The 22200-nt window shown below is 33.3% G+C and overlaps 2 protein-coding genes across 2 annotated transcripts; both read right to left on the bottom strand.

The window, feature by feature from the left end:
* Positions 1–1857: 1857 nt before the first annotated feature.
* On the bottom strand, positions 1858–6175 carry LOC116112727 (putative receptor-like protein kinase At4g00960). The gene is made up of 7 exons (XM_031398837.1): positions 5371–6175; positions 4785–4907; positions 3270–3382; positions 2979–3189; positions 2645–2882; positions 2343–2493; positions 1858–2178 (listed from the first exon to the last, which is right to left on the bottom strand). Exons 1-7 carry the CDS (start codon positions 6173–6175, stop codon positions 1858–1860), a joined length of 1962 nt encoding a protein of 653 aa, XP_031254697.1.
* Positions 6176–9113: 2938 nt separating this feature from the next.
* LOC116112739 (putative receptor-like protein kinase At4g00960) lies at positions 9114–12408 on the bottom strand. The gene is given in 7 exon segments (XM_031398853.1): positions 9114–9437; positions 9536–9686; positions 9757–9994; positions 10096–10306; positions 10427–10548; positions 10664–10789; positions 11611–12408. Coding segments are annotated over 7 exon segments (1965 nt in total). The 5' UTR covers positions 12404–12408.
* Between the last annotated feature and the right edge of the window lie 9792 nt (positions 12409–22200).

Raw genomic sequence — 22200 nt, 5'->3', positions numbered from 1 at the left:
TGGTCTGAGAAATTTCAGTCAGTAGTTTCTCAACAAGGCTTTCTTTCTAGCCCATATGATTCTGCACTCTTTCTTCGCACTACTGGGACAGGTACTATCTTTCTTCTTCTCTATGTAGATGATATGATTATTATTGGTGATGATATTGCTAGAATTCGAGATCTTTAAGCTTTTCTTAGTCAGAATCTTGAGATGAAGGATTTGGGACATCTTAACTACTTCTCTGGCCTTGAAGCTACTTCAAATTAGGACGGATATTATCTCACTCAAGCGAAATATGCCTCTGATTTACTTTCCAAAGCTGGGTTGACAATAGCAAGATAGCCACTAGTCCACTTGAGTATAATACTAAGCTTCTAGCCACTGACGGTTCTCCACTTGCAGATGCAACTCTTTATTGACAGTTAGTTGACAGTCTCATTTATCTTACTATAACTAGGCCTGACAGTTCATATGTTTTTCATCTGGTCAGTCAGTTTATGAATGCACCTTGATCTACCCATTTTGCTACGGTTCTTTGAATTCTACGCTACATCAAGGGTACTCTGTTTCATGGTCTACGCTTCTCATCCTACTCCTCTCTGGAGCTACAAGCCTATTCTGATGCAGATTGGGCTGGTGATCCTATTGATCATTGCTCCACCACTGGTTATTTTTTCTTACTTGGCATGGCGTAGTAAGAAACAATTTGTTGTTGCCCGTTCTAGCATTGAGGCTGAGTATCGCGCTCTTGCTGATACGACATCTGAACTTTTGTGGTTACACTGGCTTCTAAAAGATATAGGTGTTCCTAAATCAATATGTTCTCCTCTTCACTGTGATAATCGTAGTGCCATCCAGATTGCACATAATGATGTGTTTCATGAACGTACTAAACATATTGAGATTGATTGTCACTTCATCTACCATCATCTTTAGCAAGGTGTCCTCTAGTTACATTCAGTTTCTTCTGAAGATAATCTTACTAATATTTTTACAAAATCCCATCCACCTAGTCAACTTGGTAATCTTGTTTCCAAACTCCAGTTGACTTCACCACCAAGAGTTTGAGGGGGGATGTTAGTATATATATTAGTATCTTATAATATCCCTAGAATATATGATTATTCATGTAATTAAATGTTAGTATATATATTAGTATCTTATAATATCCTTAGATTATATAATTTTTCTTGTAATTAAGCTATAATTTCCTGTAATTATGCTAGGTTAGAATCTTTCCATATAGTGTATTTTCTTATTAACTTTGGCCTTCTCCACTATATATAGAGGTCTTCTTTGTATAGTTTAGACACACATAAATTACAATTAGTTTTTGATGGATTTTTCTTGTCTATTGACATCGTCCAATGATGTGGTGGGAGTGTCACATCGAGTTTGTGATGGAAAGTTTGTGAGATTCGTTAATCAACGTAATATTATCCTAAAATTAAACAAGGTTTTTTTTTTTCTTAAGCGGGTTGGTGTATATCATGTTCTCCCAAAATTCATTTTCACAGCCCCTTTTTTTAATGAAAATATATATTACTAAATTGTCTTAAATGAAATAAACTAAAAGAATAAAATAAATGAATAAAAAAATATTATATTACTAAATTAGCATGTTAAAGCTAAGACATGTTTTAGCCTTCAGAAATGATGTAATTCTTCTTATTGGATAAAATTATAACTTTTCTCTGACTTTTCATTCTTAGATAATTTATACGAAAAGATTTCATGCATGGATCATGATGTTAGCCAGGGGAACTTAAAAATAGTGTTTGCATATAACTATATTTAACCAAAAAAAAAAAAAAGTTAGTCAAAGCAAAGCACATATATATGCTAGCTTAAAGATACAAAATCAATCTTCAGGCATCATCGAGGGCTAAGCTCAGTAATTGAAGCCTCGTTCAACGAAAACTGGAAATTATTTGATTGATCCAATGCCGATGATTCTAAATTATCTGTCGTTGTGCTGGAGTGCATAAAAAATGCAGGTTTTGATGGTGTTGGCAAGGAAAGGGTGCCACTAGTGAGCATGTGAACCACTAAAGCCATTGTAGGTCTATTGGCTACATTTTCTTGAACACAAAGCAACCCAATGTGAATACATCTCATCATATCTCTATTGGAGCCAGCACTCAAGTTGGGGTCTATTAGATTCGCAGCTTTACCTTCAATCCAATTTCTCCATGCCTACAAATTTTGACAAAGACAACGTGGTCAATGACCACATTAATACTTATCACTTGATCCAAAAATTAAAACCATTATCAAGTGTACAACAATAATATTTAAGTCTAACATATTACTCAGAGGGTCGGAAAACTTGAAAAATATTCCTATTGAATTTTACTTACGTAGGTTAATAAATCTTCTGGTTCCTCTTCGGTAGGAAACGAACTATTCTTTTGACCACTCATGATTTCTAGGACTAACACACCGAAGCTGAAAACATCGGACTTGGCTGAGAAGTGTCCATACTTTATATACTCTGGAGCCATATACCCACTAAAAATTGGACTCAATCAAATTTTATTTTGTAACAAAACCAACATATCATGCTTTGATCATAAGCATATATTATTATTAATTATGTTTTTGCATATAGAATAAACTTGACGATTCTTGAGTTGTTTATGTTAATCTCATAAATACTTACAAAGTCCCAGCAATTCTACTTGTATCGCCTTGAGTTTGATCTATTGCCAACAACTTTGCCATTCCAAAATCTGAAACTTTTGGAGTCATGTCAATATCTAAAAGAACATTGCTGGCTTTTAAGTCACGATGAATGATACGAAACCTAGAATCTTCATGAATATAAAGAATTCCTCGTGCTGTGCCCTTTATGATTTTGTATCGCATCTCCCAATCCAATAATAAACGTTGGGTTGGATCTGCAAACTCATCAATGCCATATAAGTAAATTACATTAAATGGAATAAATACTCTTTTCTTACAAAGAAAGCCAAAAGTAGTGGAATTAACCATACCATATATGAAGTTATCTAGACTTGAATTTGGCACAAACTCATAGATGAGAAGCTTTTCGTTTCCTTCCAAACAAAATCCTAGAAGTCTAACCAAATTCCTATGTTGAAGTTTGGCCATCAAGAGGACCTCATTTTTGAATTCTGTTTCTCCTTGTGCAGAACCTATATCCAACCTCTTGACGGCTACTTCCTGTCCATCAAGAAGCCTACCCTGAAAAGAAATTTTATAATTTAACTCATTTTTATTAACAACTGATATTTATTAATTTTGGTTAGTGATTAATTACTTACCTTATAAACAACACCAAATCCACCACGTCCAAGCTTATTATCAATTGAAAAATTATTTGTTGCAACTCTGATAGTGCTGAAGTCAAATTGCAAGGATTCCACATTATCATCGTCTTAAAAACAACAATAACACAGTTGAGTTAATCAGTTGTTGCTCTTATATAACCTCACTACTACTACAAAACTACATTTAGAGGATGCTTAAAAAGAGTCTTTTAATTCAAAATATTCTCAATATATAACCTCTTTTAGATGGTTTAATAAAAAGGGTTACACTACATCAACTTATAATTTTGACACAGTTTTTTAGCAATTGATTCATTACAATCCAAACGGCTAGGAGTTGATGAGGTGGTAAACAAAATAACTACCTTCAGTTTCCTTCTCATATCCATATCTATTACCAATGTATTCCAATTTAAGAAAAATTTTATGTTACTCTAACCTAACCCAATAAAAATTAAAAAAATCTTTCCTACAAATGGAGTGCCATGTCATTATAAGCAAGATACGCTCACCTCATGATTGGAGTCCGATGTAAAGAAGATTTTCTCATAAAAAATATGTCTTCTATTTTCTAATGACGATTGCTTTTGAAATTACTTTTATACTAATATTTTGTAGAGTTAGTGTATTTAATAGAGTAATACCATACATACAAAGTCTTTTTAGAAAGGAATAATACTATATGTGAAAACTCTTCATACAAATTTACCCATACATACTAATGTGTTTTAATGTAATTGAATGATTTAAAATTATTGATGATTTAAACAGATTAGGTTATATGATGTGTTAAACACATGGGTCTGTCACATTAGTTTATAAGTTATAATTTGTATAATTAGTTTGTACATGTAACATTACTCTTCATAAAGAAATAAATACAGAGTGATGTGGCATTACTATTTAACTTACATATCAATTAATGAGTTGATTATTTATATTCATTGTATCACTTACATTTTTTCATATCACTTTTCATATACATCTTTGTATGAAGATTTTATAAGCATATTATTGTTCCATGTAATGTTAAAAATTAAGAGTGATTTTCAAAAAAGATATAAATTTTAAGATATTTCATAAAAGACCCTTTTCCATTAAGGTTAATAGTCTTCTTTGTAAAGTATTTGTTAAAACTAAATTTAGAAACTACAAGCTTAACTAATTAGAAAGTCTTTGATGTGCGTATCATCTATGCACTTAACCAATCATAAACACAACATAGAAAAAATCTAGAATTCCATTGAGGTACCACATCATTCATATTATCATTTAGTGAATTTGTGTCACCTCTGAGTATTTTCTCTCATCTATCTTTAGATTGATTAATTGTGATTTGTAGTTATTAAATGCAATAACCAGTTAGCATGTATGCATTAATTTATGTTACCACATCAACAATACCACTATAATATCGCACTCGTTCATGCATGATTAGCTGGATGTAAATAGAATGTACATACTATAGAGACTTTCTTGTAATGTATTGACCTTCTACTGCTCGCTTACCTCCCATCATTCGCTTTTTCTTTCTTGTTCTCCTGCAAAGAAAAGTGAAGGCAACAAGTGCTACGAAGATAACCGTAGAAACAACGATGATAAAAAAGGTCTTAGATGTAATGCCTCCTTTCTCTGCATACATAAGCACAAAAATAAATAAAATAAAATAAAAAAGTGTTCATGGTCAACACATGATGATGCTAAGGAAATCAACTACGGAATATCATGAAAAGATACCCATCCATCTTTCATGCCATATGTACTTTTAAAAAAAGAAAAAAAAAAAAAATACAAACTTCAATATTAGTTGAGACTATAACTGATTTAATGACATCATCTAATACAAAATACAAAAACTCACCAAGATATTTTTTGAACTAATATAATATTGAGTTCTCACCTATTAATTTAAACTTTTACCTAGGATGACGACTTAACATAACATCGGAGGCGAAGATCTAAAGTCTCCTATTCAATTGGATAAAGAAAAACGAAAAGAATTCAAGTTTCATTGACGGCTCCTAGGTGATATGCTTATACGTAAATCTGACCCTATCATTTAAAATATACATTTATTAATTTTATATATATATACCTTTTGTGATCATTTCCTTATGCGTGAACTGTGGAGAAGGAGGAGATGGGGATGGAGCAGCAGGAGAGGCTACATAGAATGGACTCGAATCCCATTTATAAACACAGCTAGGTCTCACAGTAAGGCAACCGGCTTTGCCATGGTAGTGGGTCTCACAGAAAACCACAGATTGACGGAGACAAGAATCACAATCACTTTCTGAAATATCAGGAGTACACTGCATAAGTGCATAAATCTTCACAAAGTCAGTCAAACTCGCTTCTCCAGTTGCGAACTTTTTTCTAGAATTATTAGAGCCAGTAGAAGCTTTTTTCAACAACCGATTCATCAAACTCTCCCAAGTCTGATCAAACTGTGTCATGTTCATTGTCATATCAGTCTCAGAGCCGCCTCCAGCCATGGGATCCGCCTCCATTTTTCCAAAAATCGAACGGTCTGAATAGCGTACAATGCATTGAGGACCATCCCCCCATGCAACTGCTTCTTTCTGGTTCAAACATTGCCTCATGATATCTTCGGCCGCAAAACTGACACCACTGACACACTTCTCTGCAGAAAGATCTCCTCTACAAAGAGCAAGAGCATAAACTTTGTCAGGCTCTTGGCCGACACTTGCAGTGTAAAAAAACCCATCATGTAGAGTGACATTAAGAGCAAGAGATGAGAGGATGAGGTTCCTGTTCTTCTCATAAGTGCTATTACTTGTGAAATTCCCTGACTCATCAATACATATAGTTACTCTGGTAACAAAAATATGATTTAAAAGCATACAAGAAACTAAACAAAGCAACCATGTAAAACCCATTTTAGGGTTATGCATGTTTTTAATAATTATAGTTTGATAAAGATGATGTAATAACATACAATATATACAGACAATAAGATGTACAATGGTCATATTCATCCATCAATTGTTACATTTTTTTTTTTTTTTTTTTTTTTGGGTAAAATTTAATATTGGAGCCAATGAGCATGGCTTTTGACTAATATTCCAGTAGGATTGGACACTTCTAATCTAATATATTTAATGGAGGTGATTGGCAATGCCATTATGCATATTTAAAGGCTTGGTAATTGCTAGGATATAACTTAATCGACATTTAATTATTGTGATGGGTTTTTTTTTATGTTGACATACTGTGTTTAATATTCATGAATCGGAAGAATTCTCCACCTAAACAAATTTAAATGAGATTATGTATTCATGAAATAAATAGAAATTGTAATCTATACAAAATCACATGTTGTGATTGGTGATATTTTCACCTACTAATTTTTGACATAAACTAAGGAAAAAAGAAGAGAAAAAGATGAAAGAGTGATTGATTGGGGCAGAGGGAGGAAAACAAATAAATTACGATGACTATTGGTAAGGAAGAATCATTTCCATACCACCTAACTGGATCGTTTTTACCATTTGATTATGTCAAGGTTTTGATCATAGTAATAACTAGATGAAACTTGCTTGTAATTAAGATATATGATCCAAGAAAACACCTAAGTTGCAAAAATAAAAAGATAACAAGAAAATAGTGCTCACGAATAATTTCATAAAACCAAAGTATTTAAGAAAACTCTACAAGACAGTCTCACTTTAATTAATACGATGAGATTATTAATAAAATAATACCTTGTAATTTTATCAAACCTCACTATAATTTAACTATAACCATCCTTTATTGTTTATCTATAACCATCTTATGGGTGGTATTGAAATCTAACAACATAGATCATTGTTTCATTGGACATATAGTATGAAAAACCTTAAACCAATCGAAAAGAAACATGTGACAATATTATATTACAAACATCAAACCACATAAGACAAAAACTGTTTTTTCTATTGAATCTTCTTAAACGTCAAACTTCTCTGATCACTACATAACAAATTTAGTCCATATTGAAATCTAACAACATAGGTCATTGTTTTATTGGATATATAGTATGAAAAACCTTAAACCAATCGAAAAGAAACATATGACAATATTATATTACAAACATCAAACCACATAAGACAAAAACTATTTTCCTATTGAATCTTCTTAAACATCAAACTTCTCTGATCACTACATAACAAATTTAGTCCAACAAGCATTTGCTCTCTAGCAATATTTTATGAAATAAACTATTAGATTTCATGAATATCACGGAACTCAGAAAATATCTTTGACATTTCATGATAACTTTCTTTACTCGGGGAATTCAAAGATTACATAACTTTCTTTTATAATTAAATATAAAGTGAGAAAGATGGGAGTTTGGTAACGAAAGAAAAGCGTCATCGCACTCTATATATAAATCACCATAGGCGTTAATTTTAATGTCAATCTTGTAAAGACATGTACTATATATAGAGAAATAATGTTGTAGCTTTTTTGCTTTGATATCTAACCACGCATAGTTGTGCTTTGGTTTCTGTAACATCCCGCTCACTGTCAACATAAATAATTAAGCTCACCTCATGTCTTCTTAGTTCAAACCCAATACTTCATCCTTAAAATTCTTTCCAAGAATGAAGTCATGCATTGGAATCAAAAGAGATGCGCTCTTAACCCACTATTTGAGGCGGATAAAAGATAAATAGTAATGCAAAGATGCGCACTGAATAACGTGATGCAATCCTGACCATTGATTCATTATAAGTTAATATTAATCAATGGTCATGATTTTATCACGTCATTCGGTACATAGATTCTGTGTGTAATTTTCGGTAACTCTATCATTTTCCAAAGATAAATAACCCAATTATTTGAGACCGGTAAGAGACAACTCCACAAAATTTTGGTGAAATTTTGGTGGTAGGTTAGGGTGTTACAGTTTCAATATTGAAATAAATGTGATTTTTGTATAATTGTGGGCAAAGTTTTTTAGCCCCATCAAATTTGATCAGTATCCTATTGCTAATTACATATTTATTATATTAAAAAAAAATATCTTTGACCCCATATAATACTGAAAGTAGCCTTGCTTAATTAGGATTTTTGTTTTTCACTCATTTTCCTCAATTTCAAACTTAATTAGGGTATTATTTACAGTAATTTTCACCAATATCTTAATTAGGCTTTTTGTTTAAACCCCTTTTTCATGGGTTATTATATCATGGCCAAAAGGAGATTACTTTATTCAACGTCAAATTCCAGATTTGGAACTTTGAATTTGCAGTAGCAATTTCATGGATTCATTGGAATTGAATCATGAAATTGTCAACTCAATTCTTGAAATCCACCATTATCTGACGAGCAATTGGTCTTAATTCTTCAAGCCATTTTGAATTTTTAACTCTTCAATTGATATTCAATTTTTCATAGTCTCAACTAGGCCGTGGTAAAAGGGGTTGTTACGTTCAAATTCTAACTTGTGTAAGAACATGAAGAAAGTTCATAAATATTTTAATCTTTATTCTGTTAATTTAGGCTCAACTATTCACATTGCAAGAAGAAAAAATTAGAGGGGTTTGAATCGGCTGGATTGACCTCTTTTCTGCAGCATCCTCATTTTTTTAAGATCCGAACTTGGACCTTTCACTAACAAGAGTTAATTCCTATGTGCAAGAGTAGAGAAAAGAAAAAAAAAAAAAAAGCACAATCTCTCAAACTCTTATCAACATGCAAAAAGCTGAGAGTTCAAACCATATAATATATGACACAAAAATAGCTTACACTGATACTTGGCTAAGCTCCTATTGTTATATAACTGCATTTACAGGTTTCAATACTCAAAGATATGATTTCAATCTTCAATCATTATCGAGGGTCAAGTTCAGTAATTGAAGCCTCATTCAACGAAAATAGAGCATCATTTTCACTGTAATCCAACATAGAAGTTTCTGAATAATCCAGCTCCGAGTTAGATTGCATAAAAAATGCAGGTTTTGAGGGTATTGGGAGAGACTGAGAGTGGCTAGTCAGCATAAGAACAACCGAAGACATTGTAGGTCTATTGGCTACTTTTTCTTGTACACAAGGCAACCCAATGTGGATGCATCTTATCATTTAACCGCTAGAACAACCCCTCAGACTGGAGTCTATCATATTTAAAGCTGTCCCTCTAGTCCAGTTTCTCCATGCCTGCAAAGATTTAACAATGATTTTATGGCCATTGACACTGAGTTTCACCCATTAGGAGAATGAACTTATATTTAATGACTTAATAATTTTTTAATTACATAGGTTAGTAAATCTTGTGGTTCCTCTTCGTTCGGAAAACAACTATTTTGTTGACCACTAATGATTTCCAAGACTAGCACACCGAAGCTGAAAACGTCAGACTTGGTTGAGAAGTGTCCATATTTTGTATACTCTGGAGCCATATACCCGCTAAAAAAAGCCATTGATGGGTTAGATTTGATTTAGCAAGGTTTACCTTATAATTCTTATACATACTTACAAGGTGCCAACAATTCTACTTGTATTGGCTTGAGTTTGATCCATTTCGAACAATCTTGTCATTCCAAAATCTGCAATTTTAGGAATCATATTGGCATCTAGAAGAATATTGCTAGTTTTGAGGTCACGGTGAATGGCCCGTAACCTTGAATCTTCATGAAGATAAAGCAATCCTCGTGCTATACCCCCAATGATTTTGTATCGTGTTTCCCAATCCAACGATGAGCGTTTTGTGGGATCTACAAGTTAACAAAAGCCATAGGAAAGTATAGACAGTTTCTAGTCAAGAATAAGCTACAAGATTGTTAGAAACCAAAGCAAAAAAGTAGTGCAACCTTACCAAATATGAAGTTGTCTAGACTTGAATTGGGCACTAACTCATAGATTAGAAGCCTTTCATTTCCTTTCATACAGAAACCTAGAAGTCTAACAAGATTCCTATGAAGAAGCTTTGCCACTAAAAGGACCTCATTTTTGAATTCTAATTCTCCTTGCCCAGAATTTCTTGACAATCTCTTAACAGCTATATCCTGTCCATCAAGAAGCCTACCCTGAAATTGAATTTGAGAAAAATGATTGCAACAACATTCAAGTTATTCAGAACTTACAATTTAACTGATTTTAGCTAACAATTGATATTCACTTTGGTTATGAATACTTGATATTAATACCTTATAGACAACACCGAATCCCCCTTGTCCCAGCTTACTATCAATCGAAAAGTCATTTGTTGCAGCTCTGATAGTGCTGAAGTCAAATTGCAAGGGATCCACATTATCAATTTCACAAGAACCTAAAAAGATCAGAGTAAGAGATTAGAACTCAAAAAGAAAATTAGTTTCAGCTCATATAGCAAAGTAAATTGTGACTACAGAAAGAGTATAATTAACCTTCTGCCTCCTGCTCACTTCCTATCTCCTGCTTTGTGTTCCTCCTTTGTAAAAGGACACAAGTGAAGGCAACAAGTGCTAAAATAACAACTACTACCGAAGGAACAATGATTTTGACAATCCTAGATGTAAAGCCTGTTTTCTCTGCATGCACAAAGCAGAAAATGTGTACATAGTCAACACATGATGACATTAATTGGAATATTTTGGGGTAAATTTTGATCTTATATGAACTTTTACTCGAACATAGCAACAACAAAAAGGTGAATCATTACAATCCACCCCCCTGAGATCCGAGGGTTGCCTGTCGCCATCTATTGAAGTTTGAATCCTTTTGGTAGAAGAAGAGGACGCTATGAAGAAGAAGCGCAAAGAAGGCATGGCCAAAGAATTTCAATTTTAGATAAAACTTAATTGCAATTATTTTTAAATTATAAATTTAAATTTCTCTCAACTGTTACTAATCGGTTAAGTGTAGTTATTTAGTTTTATCCTTTAAAACTATAAAAAAAGGGAATGTATTATGTATCGATTGAAAAAAAAAAAATGGATGGATAATTTTTTTTTCCTCTTCCACCATCATTCTGTTTTTAAATAAATATTAAAGAAGCTTTTCGAAGACTTCTATTTTCAACACCATCCCTAGTGGGTGCTAACCTTACAAGGTTTGCTTAAATGGTGGTTATGTTTTGAATCTTCTGATATCAATTGTAAGACCACAGATGAGTAGAACTCATTCTTAAAAACCGGATCGTAAAGGGAGGATTCTCACGTGGTTATTGCCCATATGCCAAGCCCATTCTCTTTAGCGGTATGGGACTCAATTAGAATCGTTACAAATAGACAAGACTTGGTTGGTTGTTGATAAAAAAAAAAAAACATAATAAATAAAAAGATCTTGACCACAGGTAAATAAAAATGGACAGTAAATTCATATAAGGAGAGGATCCTGATGCAAAACATACTTTCTGGGATTATCTTTGGCGGAGAAGGAGGAAGAGATGGTGGTGGAGCATCAAGAGAGGCTCTATAAAATGGACCTAAACCCCAAATATAAATACAGCTAGGTCTCATAATGAGGCAACCTGTCTTCCCTTGATAATGATACTCTCTGAAATTTTTAGATTGGCGTAGACAATCTTCACAATCACTTGGAGAAATATCTGGAGTACACTGCAGTAATGCATATATCTTCATAAAGGATGAAAAATTTTCGTCTCCAGTTGCAAACTTACGCCTAGGGTGATTAGACCCAGTAGAAGCATTTATCACCAAGCCCTCCATCAAACTCACCCAAGTCTCATTAAACAGTGCTGTATCTGTTGTAATATTGTTCCCTTCACAACCGCCAGCCATAGGATCCGCCTCCATTATCCCAAAAATAGAACGGTTTGAATAGCGTACAATGCACTGAGGAGTCCCTCCCCATGCCACTGCTTATTTCTGGTTCAAACACTGCTTCATAATATCTTTGGCTGAAGCACTGACACAATCAGCACACTCTTCTAACAAAGAGTCCCCTCTACAAAGAGCAAGAGCATAAACTTTGTCAGGCTCTTGGCCAATAGTTGCAGTATAAAAAAAACCATGACGTAGAGTGACATTAGAAGCAAGAGATGAGAGGATCATGTTCCTGTTCTTCTCATAGGTGCTATTGGTTGTAAAATTCCCTGATTCGTAACATATAGTTGCTCTAGTAACACCAATGTTTATCATCATAAAACAAACAAGACATAGAAAACCCATCTGCATTTTCATTATAACTTTGGCACTACAAGAAAAAGCACTTTTTGCATCCTTTTTTTTTGCAACTAGGCAAAAATAGTTGCAAATACTCCACATTTAGTAACTAAATTTTAATTAGTCGGCCAAAGGAAATAAAATTTTAGGGCCCATTTATTCCCGTCTTTAGCGTCTAAAATTAATATTTTGCAACTAATGTGATTTGTTGTCCAAAATATCATATCAGCGACTAATTTATTTGGTTACCAATTCTTACGCGAACACAATTGGCAACTACAACAAGAGATTCTGCAACTAAAATTATGGTTACAGAAAACAATTATTTGCAACTATTGAATAGTTGCTAAATTAGATGCAAATATTTATTAATTAATTTGTAAGTATTTTTATTAGTTACAAAATAATACAATTACCGAAATATCTAAGCTTTTGACAATAATTACAAAGGGCCCGGGTACATTTGACAACTAATTATTTTGTGCATATTACAACTAGTTGCAAAAACTCATGTATAGCAACTAAAATGTATTTAGTCGCTAAAAGTTGATGAATTTTTTTTTAACCCAACTTTCCTAGTAAAATGAAAAAAATATTATTTTAATTTGTGACTAAAATTACTGTTGCACAACTAATTAATTAGTTGTAAATTATTTTCTTTTGGCAACTAAGATTTTAATTGTCAAATGTATGATAAATTTTGAACGCCCATGTTCCCGCTTGAAATAAATTGAAATTTTGGTGTCATTATTATAGGTATCCTCACTTTGTTGGCTTAGAGGTCTTATTGACATCTTAGACTTTAATTTCCTTATTATGGATTTGAGATTCTCTGCAACTCTTAACCCAAAACTGAGGAAAAAACAATTGTTTTCTTTTGCTTTTAAAAACACTTCATTTCGTATTTTGGCCACTGCCTGCTTGCCTCCTCTCAAAACTCAAAAGCCAGCCCTCTCTTTTCTTTTCTGTTCCTCTTTATTAGGGTTTCTGCTTGTTAAAAAGAGAAGCCTTGGGAAAAGTGGCACTGTTTATTTTCAAAAATGGCTTTCTCTTCTCTCCTTAGATCTACGTCCACCGTTTCTCTTCACGCGCTGCCGACTTCTCTTATTCCTCCTCCGATTGTCTCCAGGTCCGATTGCCGTCCTCTGTTTTTGCCTTCATTTTTTAGAACCTCCGTTTGGTTTGTGTTGACTGAACTGAGCTTGGAATCTCAGTTGCCAAGAGTATTCAACCCATCAAAGCCACTGCTACAGAGTTGCCACCCATAGTTCAAAGTAAGAATAAAAGGATTTCATTTAGTGATTCATAATCTATAAAATTAGTTAATAGTGTGCTGATCTGTTTTGTTTTGTTAGAAACACGGAGCAGTGGGAGCACAAAGAGTGGAATCAATGGTATGTTTTACTCTGATTGGAACTATTCTTCGTTTTGCTTATTTTGACTTCGAAGGGATTAGCCTTGCGAAAGTACTTAAAGGGTTGTGTTCATCTCTAAATATTTAACTATTTGTTAAGTTCTTTTGTTGGGGATGTTTAGTATTAAATAATGATTCATATAGTTTATTTCTGTGCAATTTTATTGAAAGTTTCAGTGGTAATATAAAAGTGTTTGGTTGAGTCTTTTTTGCTTCATGATTATGTTTGGTAGTATAAACTTTTTTCTCCCTGATAAATGTCTGACTACCAAATGACCTTTCAAAAATGCATTTCATTTCAATTTCAATTTCCATTTCCACCTTATGTACTCATATTTTATTTTATTAAAACCTGCCGATTCTCACACCGCCTATATATCCAAACAACTCCTTCAATTTCCAATGGATGTAGATTGGATTTCTTTATTAAAGAAATCCAATCTACATCCATTGGAATTTCAATCTCTTGTCTTTTCTCCTCCCATCGTCTTAATTAACGCTTTCCATTTTTTTTTTTTGGAATTGATCTGCTTACTTCTGATTTCTTATCCAATTGTTAGGTATATTATATTCAATTATTATTAATTTATCCGTTCATTTTTAGATTTTTTTTTTAGTTATGTGGTTGGTGACGATTTAGATTATGAGTTAAAGATGTTGAATTTACTTTAAAACATGCGCAAATTTGAAATCAGAAAATACTTTTAAATTTTTGGTTAATGTTTTTATGATCATATGTTTTATTTAAATGTGTGTTTGATTCAATTACAATAAAAAAAAAAAACGACAATGAAAACTTCCAGTTTATGCTAGGGTTAATTGCTATAAGGTTTCCTGAAAATGGGTTTATGTTTATAATTTTGTTGTGATCATTTTAGAATCAAGTCATGGACAAGAGTGGAATATGAAAGGATTGGCAGATCATTGATTTTAGATTATATACAGCCTTAGTGGAGGAGGATTTTATGTTTGTAATTTGATGTCTGATTTGTATATTATAGTTTTGTGTCTGTATTAACTAGTTCATTTATCTTAAGTACCTTTGGCTGAGTTTTGAGAAATGCACATAAAAGGAAACTGAATCGATTTATTTATGCCCATTTTTTCTGTTGTTTTATAATTTTGTTGTTACATTCAGTGTATACTGGTCAGTTCTTTTGTAGGTGTCTATTATATTCTTTTGATGACTACAAATTTGAAAATGAAATGTTTTCTTTGTAACGATGCTTCTGCTTTCTGGTTTAACTGTAGGTTTTTGGACTCATTCACGATCTTGTGGCTGAGGACGTAATTATAATTATTCAAGTCTTTAATCCTTCAGCTTTCGTAGAACTATTTATTTCTGAATTGTTTGTCACATACTTTGGAGCACTGCATGAGTGTTTGCATTGTGATCACAAAGTATAAAGATTTCATAGTTTCAATTGTAGCGCATAGAGATTCAGAAGGTTGCGGTAGGAAATCTATATAGGGTGCTTGTGGTAGGTGACATGCAATTATTGGTAACACTTATTAGCTGCATTTCAAATCACATTATTGTACGATGGATACCTTTGCTGACTTCATTTTGTTTTATTCATGTTTAACCATGTTTCATATCTCACATTAGTGTTGTTTATTAGTTAGAGATTGTTAATGGTTGCAATACATTATGTATAGTTGTCCTATTCAATGGAATCAGTTCACTTTGACTTGATACTGAAGTTCATTGGAAGGTTATGCCCGAAAGTTAAGAAAGCTAATTTTGAATTGATGGATTTATGCGATTACTTGATGGACTATGGTCTGTTGGGATTGGCTTGAGCAAGAAGGAAGGACTGGTAACATTAAAATTCAATGTGGGTTATGGGGTTTCTTTCTCATTCCACTGATTTGCTTACATACACAATTCTACAATGGTCCATCATGGTAAAATATTCTTATGCATCTCAAATTATGGAAAAGAGTTGTTGTTGTTCACTTTCTTCTTTTTTTCTCTTCTCGCAGGCTTACATGTTAAGATGACCATTCATGGAGTTTTTAAGGGAACCCTCAAGGTTGTGATGAATCCATTTGGAAATAAATGAGAAGCAGATAAAATTTTTAGCAAAAGGTAGGGCCTCAGAGATCAAATGAAGATATATACTAGTGTGTTTTTTGCAAACATAAGTATGATCTACTTAAGGTCTAACGTTTAACTCTTACCTAGGGACCCGGCTGAGATCCCTTGGGGCGATTATGGGGCTAAGTATATTGTTGATCTTCTGGGGTCTTCACAACAACTGACAAGGCTTCAGCTCATAAAGGTTAGTTCTGAATTTTTTGACCTATTTTTTTAGTTCATTGCTATCTTTTTAACTCTCATACATTATGTAGAAATTTGTGATAGGGTTAACTAAAATTACACTGCAAACATTGGTAAAGTTATGATATTGGAAACTTATGTAGACATTTAACTTAGGTAGGCTGAATTTGAAGGGATTGAATTTGATGAGGTGACAATGGGAAGAGTTGAAACCGAGGGACAACAGTGTGGGGAAGGAAGGGATTGTACCATTTGAAGGTTTCTATGTTTATGGTGTTTGGGGGATCAATATCTAAGATTGAAGTTGTTGTTGGTTGTCCTCGGGATAAACTGTTATGAGAAAGTGTTTGGTTGAAATTGGTGAGTTGGTGCTGACCATTGTAATGTTATTGGATTGACCCTAAGAAGTAGTTACTACAATTTGACCTTAGATGTGATTGTGTAGTAGGGTAAGTAGTATGTAACTTGAAATCAATAACTTTAAACTAGGGAATTGAAGTTCAGATTGATAATAGTGAGATACTTGCTTTTCTATTCCATCAATTTGATTTTGGTTTGGTGCTGCAGTACATTCTGGAACTTTCAGGAGTACTCTTTATTTTTTGTTGCTATTCATAAGTTTTTGTCACATATTGTATACCCCAGAATAATCATAATTTATTTGTAATTATTTAGTTTCTTGCTTGACTTATTGATTATGCATTGAATTGATGGCAGGAAAAAATGATACATTCATGCAACAATGCTGAAGAAGCAGCTCATCTTACTTGAAGGAGCAGAAGCAGAGTTAAGGCGTATAGTGCAACCAAAAAAAAAAAAAAAAAAAAAAAAAAAAAAGATTAATAGTTGGAGAAGCAACTCATCTTATTTTATCAACAAAAACAGAATAAAAATGCTTGAAGAACAACATTTTCAAATGTTGGAGATGCAGAAATATAAAACAATTATTTTGTTGATGTTGAATGTATATATTAAATGAAACAGAGAACAAAATATAAGAAACCAATTTGGTATACCTTTTGGATTTCACATTCAGCGTCTAAAATAATTAGAATTAACCAAAATTTGGTCATCAAAAAATAATTCGTCCACTAATAAAATAGTCGCGAAAAACCTTGGATTTCACATTCAGCGTCTAAAATGATTATAATTAATCACTAAATTTTGGTTACCAAAAGATACATTCGGCCACTAATAAAATAGTCGCAAAAATCGTTTGGATTCTACATTCAGCGTCTAAAGTATTACAATTAACTACTAAATTTTGGTCACCAAAAGATACATTCGTCGATAATAAAACAGTTGCGAAAATCTTTTACGAAATTACCTTTACGCTTTTGGCATCTAATTTTGTGGGATTCGCGACAAATTATTAGACACTAAAATGTACATTTTGCAACTAATTGATTAGTGCTATACAATTTACCAAATTACCCTTGAACTTTTAACGTCTAAGTTGGGGGACTAATTTGACCAGCATTTAGCGACTATTTTGTAGTCGCAAAAAAAAAAAAAAAACTTTTCGCATCTAAACTAAAATTTAGACGCGCTATGAATCTGCGACCAGCCTACTGCAACTAAGGGGCGACTACCAAATTTAGACGCTAAAAATGGCTTAGCGTCTAAATGTGACTTTCTGCGTCTAATTTTGCTAGACGCAAAATACTAGTTTTCTTGTAGTGTGGGGAAGATGAACCATGACAGACAATTTATCGAAGGGATAACAAAATATTGGCCTAGAGCTATGTACCATGTTGATATGTTTTTTGACACTTCCTATCACACGTGTAAATTCACTATACATGTGGGTCAAGCTATGTACTATGTTTATCTGTGAATTCACATACAATTTATGACACTTCCTATCACGCATGTGAATTTCATTATGCATGTACTATGTTTATCTATTTCGTAAGCATTTTGTGTTTTCTCATTTGACATAGTGGAAGTAGAGCATCACCTAATCTTCTAAAAGCAGTGAAGTCTTCTAATCAAACAAAGTGATTTTGATTAAGATAAGAGCGTGGGGCACAAAGTAGAGTGGTGAAGGTAACAATGAAAGTGGTTGGCAATGTCATATATGCTTTTCGAAAGGCTTGCTTTAATACAATGAAAAAGTATATTCGGAACGAGTGATGGTAAAGGTAATTATGAAAGTGGTTGGCAATGTCATATATGCTTCATATTTAGTTACATTGGTGCTTATAAATAATTAATATATTTGATTGGGAGAAATAAAAGAATTCTAAAAGAATTTTTTATTGAATTACACTTCCTTTTTAATATAATAATAATAATAATAATAATAATAATAATAATAATAATTTTTAATCCCCTATATTTGAGAATTTAGCTAAAACACCCCAATCACAAAAAATTTAAAAGTTAACAAACTAACCTCAACCACCTAAGATGACTATCGATCACAACCAACATTCGCCGAAATGGTACACAACCAGCTGGATATGACTGACCATGTGTCGATCTAACCTTTTACGGCTAGATGGTCGTGGATTTGGCTAAAAACAATCAGATCTCTTTTGGCCGTTTCCAGCCAGATTCAAATATCTAGCTTTTTTTGGCCGAATCCATGACCATTAACGGCTAGAATAGATCTACTGTTTCTTGCTAGATCCACTGCCATTTGGTTGTTTCCGGCCATATCAGTGATCGTGCGTCAGCCAGATCTAATTGGTTATGCACCGTTCTGCCGACTGTTGGCAGTCGTTTGGGTTGCTGGGTGTTATGTGAATAGTTTTCATTATAAGGGGATTATTGGCCAAAAATTTTATTACTTAGGGGTAAAATTGTAACAAAGCTAAGATTAATTTTATGTAAAATGAGGGGTATTTATGTCCCAAAAAATAATTTATCAGGGTATAGAAGTAATTTCAATTGGTTGGTCTATTTGTTATTTGGTTGACATATGAGGGCATTTTTGTCCTAAATTTTTAATAATTAAGGGTAAAATGGGAGCAAAATTAAGATTACCCCGGTAATAAAAAAATAATACCTTTCAGTCGATATTTGAATTGCCCCCAAGTTTACCTATAATAACTATTATTGATATTTGAAGATTATCGGAATCTTTTTTATTTTACAACCAAACATAGTAATTCTCGAGTTAAAAGATAGATTACTAGAGTAATCTTTTATGAACCCGAACCAAACCCACCCATGTAGTATTATGGTTTCTGAAATTAGCCCAATATTTGAACGAAATAGAGAAGCAACAGGAACAAAATAATAATAGTAAAACAAAACAAACAGTAAACAAAGAAATTATACGCGCGATTTACCCTGGTTCACCCAATGTAGGCTACGTCCAGCTGAGTCAATATTATTGAAATATGCCTCACCTCTCTCGTTTACAATGAATGAATTGCTCTCACTCTCATAACAAGAGAAAAGTATGTTTATATACTAGGTTTAAGATATTAAACCTAGTTTTACAAGAATTCCTATTCCTAAGCTCAACCCAAAAAGGAATTAATAACTTAAAAGGAATCCTACAGCAGTTATACATGGAAAAACCCAAAACCGCTTACAAGAATTCCTATTCACCCGAGTGCGTCTCCGTTACCCATTAATGCTGAAGTAGTCGACAACTCCAACAATATTTACATATTGGCATAGAGTTACTCATTTTCATGACTTCCAAGTACAAATGTGAATGCATGGTGGTCGTGGCTATGTAATATTTTTTATTTTCAAGCATTTTGGTGTTTTTCAAATTGAACCTAATTCATGGAGCAAGCTAGCCTCACCTAATCTTCTATAAAAGGACTGAAGTCTTCTAATCAATCAACAAAGTGATTTTGACGATGATGATCAAAGTGATCTCATTCAAAACTAAGAAAAACAAACTCAACATAGTTAAAAGTGAGTTCTATAGGAAAAATGTATCAGACTCAATTTTTCTTGGCTCGAGTTAAATATGAAATAGCAAAAGCGAAGGAAATTAACTCAAAAGAAGTGATAAATGAAACACCAGTGGAGCTAATTGATCCAATTGTAGGTAAGTCTTTTCAGCCAGTGTGTGAACACCAGATGCATCTATATTGGCTTATTGTGTGTCAGGAAGATCCATTGGATTGACCTCTATTCTACAGCATCCTCATTTTTTTAAGATCCGAACTTACACCTTTCATTAACAAGAGTTAATTCCTATGTGCAAGAGTAGAGAAAAAAAACACAATCTCTCGAACTCTTATCAACTTTCTCATGCATAAAGTCGAGAGTTCAAACCATATAATGACACAAAAATAGTTTACACTCATACTTGGCTAAGCTCCTATTGTTGTTTAACTGCATTTACAGGTTTCAATACTCAAAGATACAACTTCAATCTTCAAACATTATCGAGGGTCAAGTTCAGTAATTGCAGTCTCATTCAACGAAAATTGAGAATAATTTTCACTGCAATCCAACATAGAAGATTCTGAATAATCCAGCTCCGAGCTAGGTTGCATAAAAAAATGCAGGTTTTGAGGCTAGTCAGCATAAGAACAACTGAAACCATTGTAGGTCTATCAGCTACATTTTCTTGAACACAAGACAGCCCAGCTAGAACAACCCCTCAGACTGGATCTATCAGATTTAAAGCTGACGCTCTAGTCCAGTTTCTCCATGCCTGCAAAAATTTGACAATGATTTAATGGTCATTGATACTGAGTTTAATGACTTACAATGTTTCACTTACATAGGTTAGTAAATCTTGCGGTTCCTCTTCATTAGGAAAACAACTATTTTAACAACTATTTTGTTGACCACTAATGATTTCCAAGACTAACACACCAAAGCTGAAAACATCAGACTTAGTTGAGAAGTGTCCATGCTTTATATACTCTGGAGCCATATACCGGCTGAAAATGGCCATTAATGGTTAGATTTGATTTAGCAAGGTCTACATTATAATTCTAATATATACTTACAAGGTCCCAACAACTCTCCTTGTATTGGCTTGAGTTTGATCCATTTCAAACAATCTTGACATCCCAAAATTTGTGATTTTGGGAATCATATCAACAACTAGAAGAATATTGCCAGCTTTGAGGTCACGGTGAATGACCTGAAACCTTGAATCTTCATGAGGATAAAGCAATCCTCCTGCTATATCCCCAATGATTTTGTACCGTGTTTCCCAATCCAATGATGAGCGTTTTTTGGGATCTACAAATTAACAAAAGCCACCGGAAAGTAGACAGTTTCTAGTCAAGAACAAGGTACAAGGTTGTTAGAAACCAAAGCAAAAAAGCAGTGCAACCATACCAAATATGAAGCTGTCTAGACTTGAATTGGGCACCAACTCATAGATTAGAAGCCTTTCATTTCCTTTCATACAGAAACCTAGGACTCTAACAAGATTCCTATGATGAAGCTTTGCCACTAAAAGGACCTCCTTTTTTTAATTCTAATTCTGCTTGCCCAGAATTTCTTGACAATCTCTTAACAGCCATATCCTGTCCATCAGGAAGCCTACTCTGAAATTGAATTTGAGAAAAATGATTGTAACAGCATTTACATTATTCAGAACTTAAAATTTAACCCATTTAAACTAACAATTGATATTCACTTTGGTTATGAATACTTGATATTAATACCTTGTAAACAACAACGAATCCCCCTTGACCCAGCTTACAATCAATCGAAAAGTTATTTGTTGCAGCTCTGGTAGTGCTAAAGTCAAATTGCAAGGATTCCACATGATCAATTTCACAAGAACCTTAAAAGATCAGAGTAAGAGATTAGAACTCAAAAAGAAAATTAGTTTCAGCTCATATAGCAGAGTAAATTGTGGCAGCAGAAAGGGTATAATTACCTTCTGCCTCCTGCTCAGTGCTCACTTCCAATCCCCTGCTTTGTCTTCCTCCTCTGTAAAAAGACACAAGTGAAGGCAACAAGTGCAATAAAAATAACTACTACCGAAGAAACAATGGTTATAACAATCCTAGATGTAAAACCTTTTTTCTCTGCATGCACAAACCAGAAAAATGTGTACATAGTCAACTCATGATGGCACTGAAATCTATTGGGGTAATACAAAACTAAAGAACATGATTGTAACAATGATGATTCTTTGCTAGGAAACAAAAAGAATTGTATTCAAACTATAGA

Source organism: Pistacia vera, unplaced genomic scaffold (assembly GCF_008641045.1).
Source record: "Pistacia vera cultivar Batoury unplaced genomic scaffold, PisVer_v2 Contig666, whole genome shotgun sequence".
Lineage (NCBI taxonomy): Eukaryota > Viridiplantae > Streptophyta > Magnoliopsida > Sapindales > Anacardiaceae > Pistacia > Pistacia vera.
Note: the sequence above shows the minus strand (reverse complement) of the source record. Positions and strands in the feature narration are given on the sequence as shown.

Bases quoted from the DNA above. Each gene is read 5' to 3' on its own strand.
- LOC116112727 (XM_031398837.1), bottom strand. From the start codon at position 6,175: ATGGGTTTTACATGGTTGCTTTGTTTAGTTTCTTGTATGCTTTTAAAT. The intron at 3,190-3,269 runs GTAAGTAATTAA...ATTTCTTTTCAG, and splicing joins GATTTGGTGTTGTTTATAAG to GGTAGGCTTCTTGATGGACA. The intron at 2,494-2,644 runs GTAAGTATTTAT...TCCAATTTTTAG, and splicing joins AGTAGAATTGCTGGGACTTT to TGGGTATATGGCTCCAGAGT.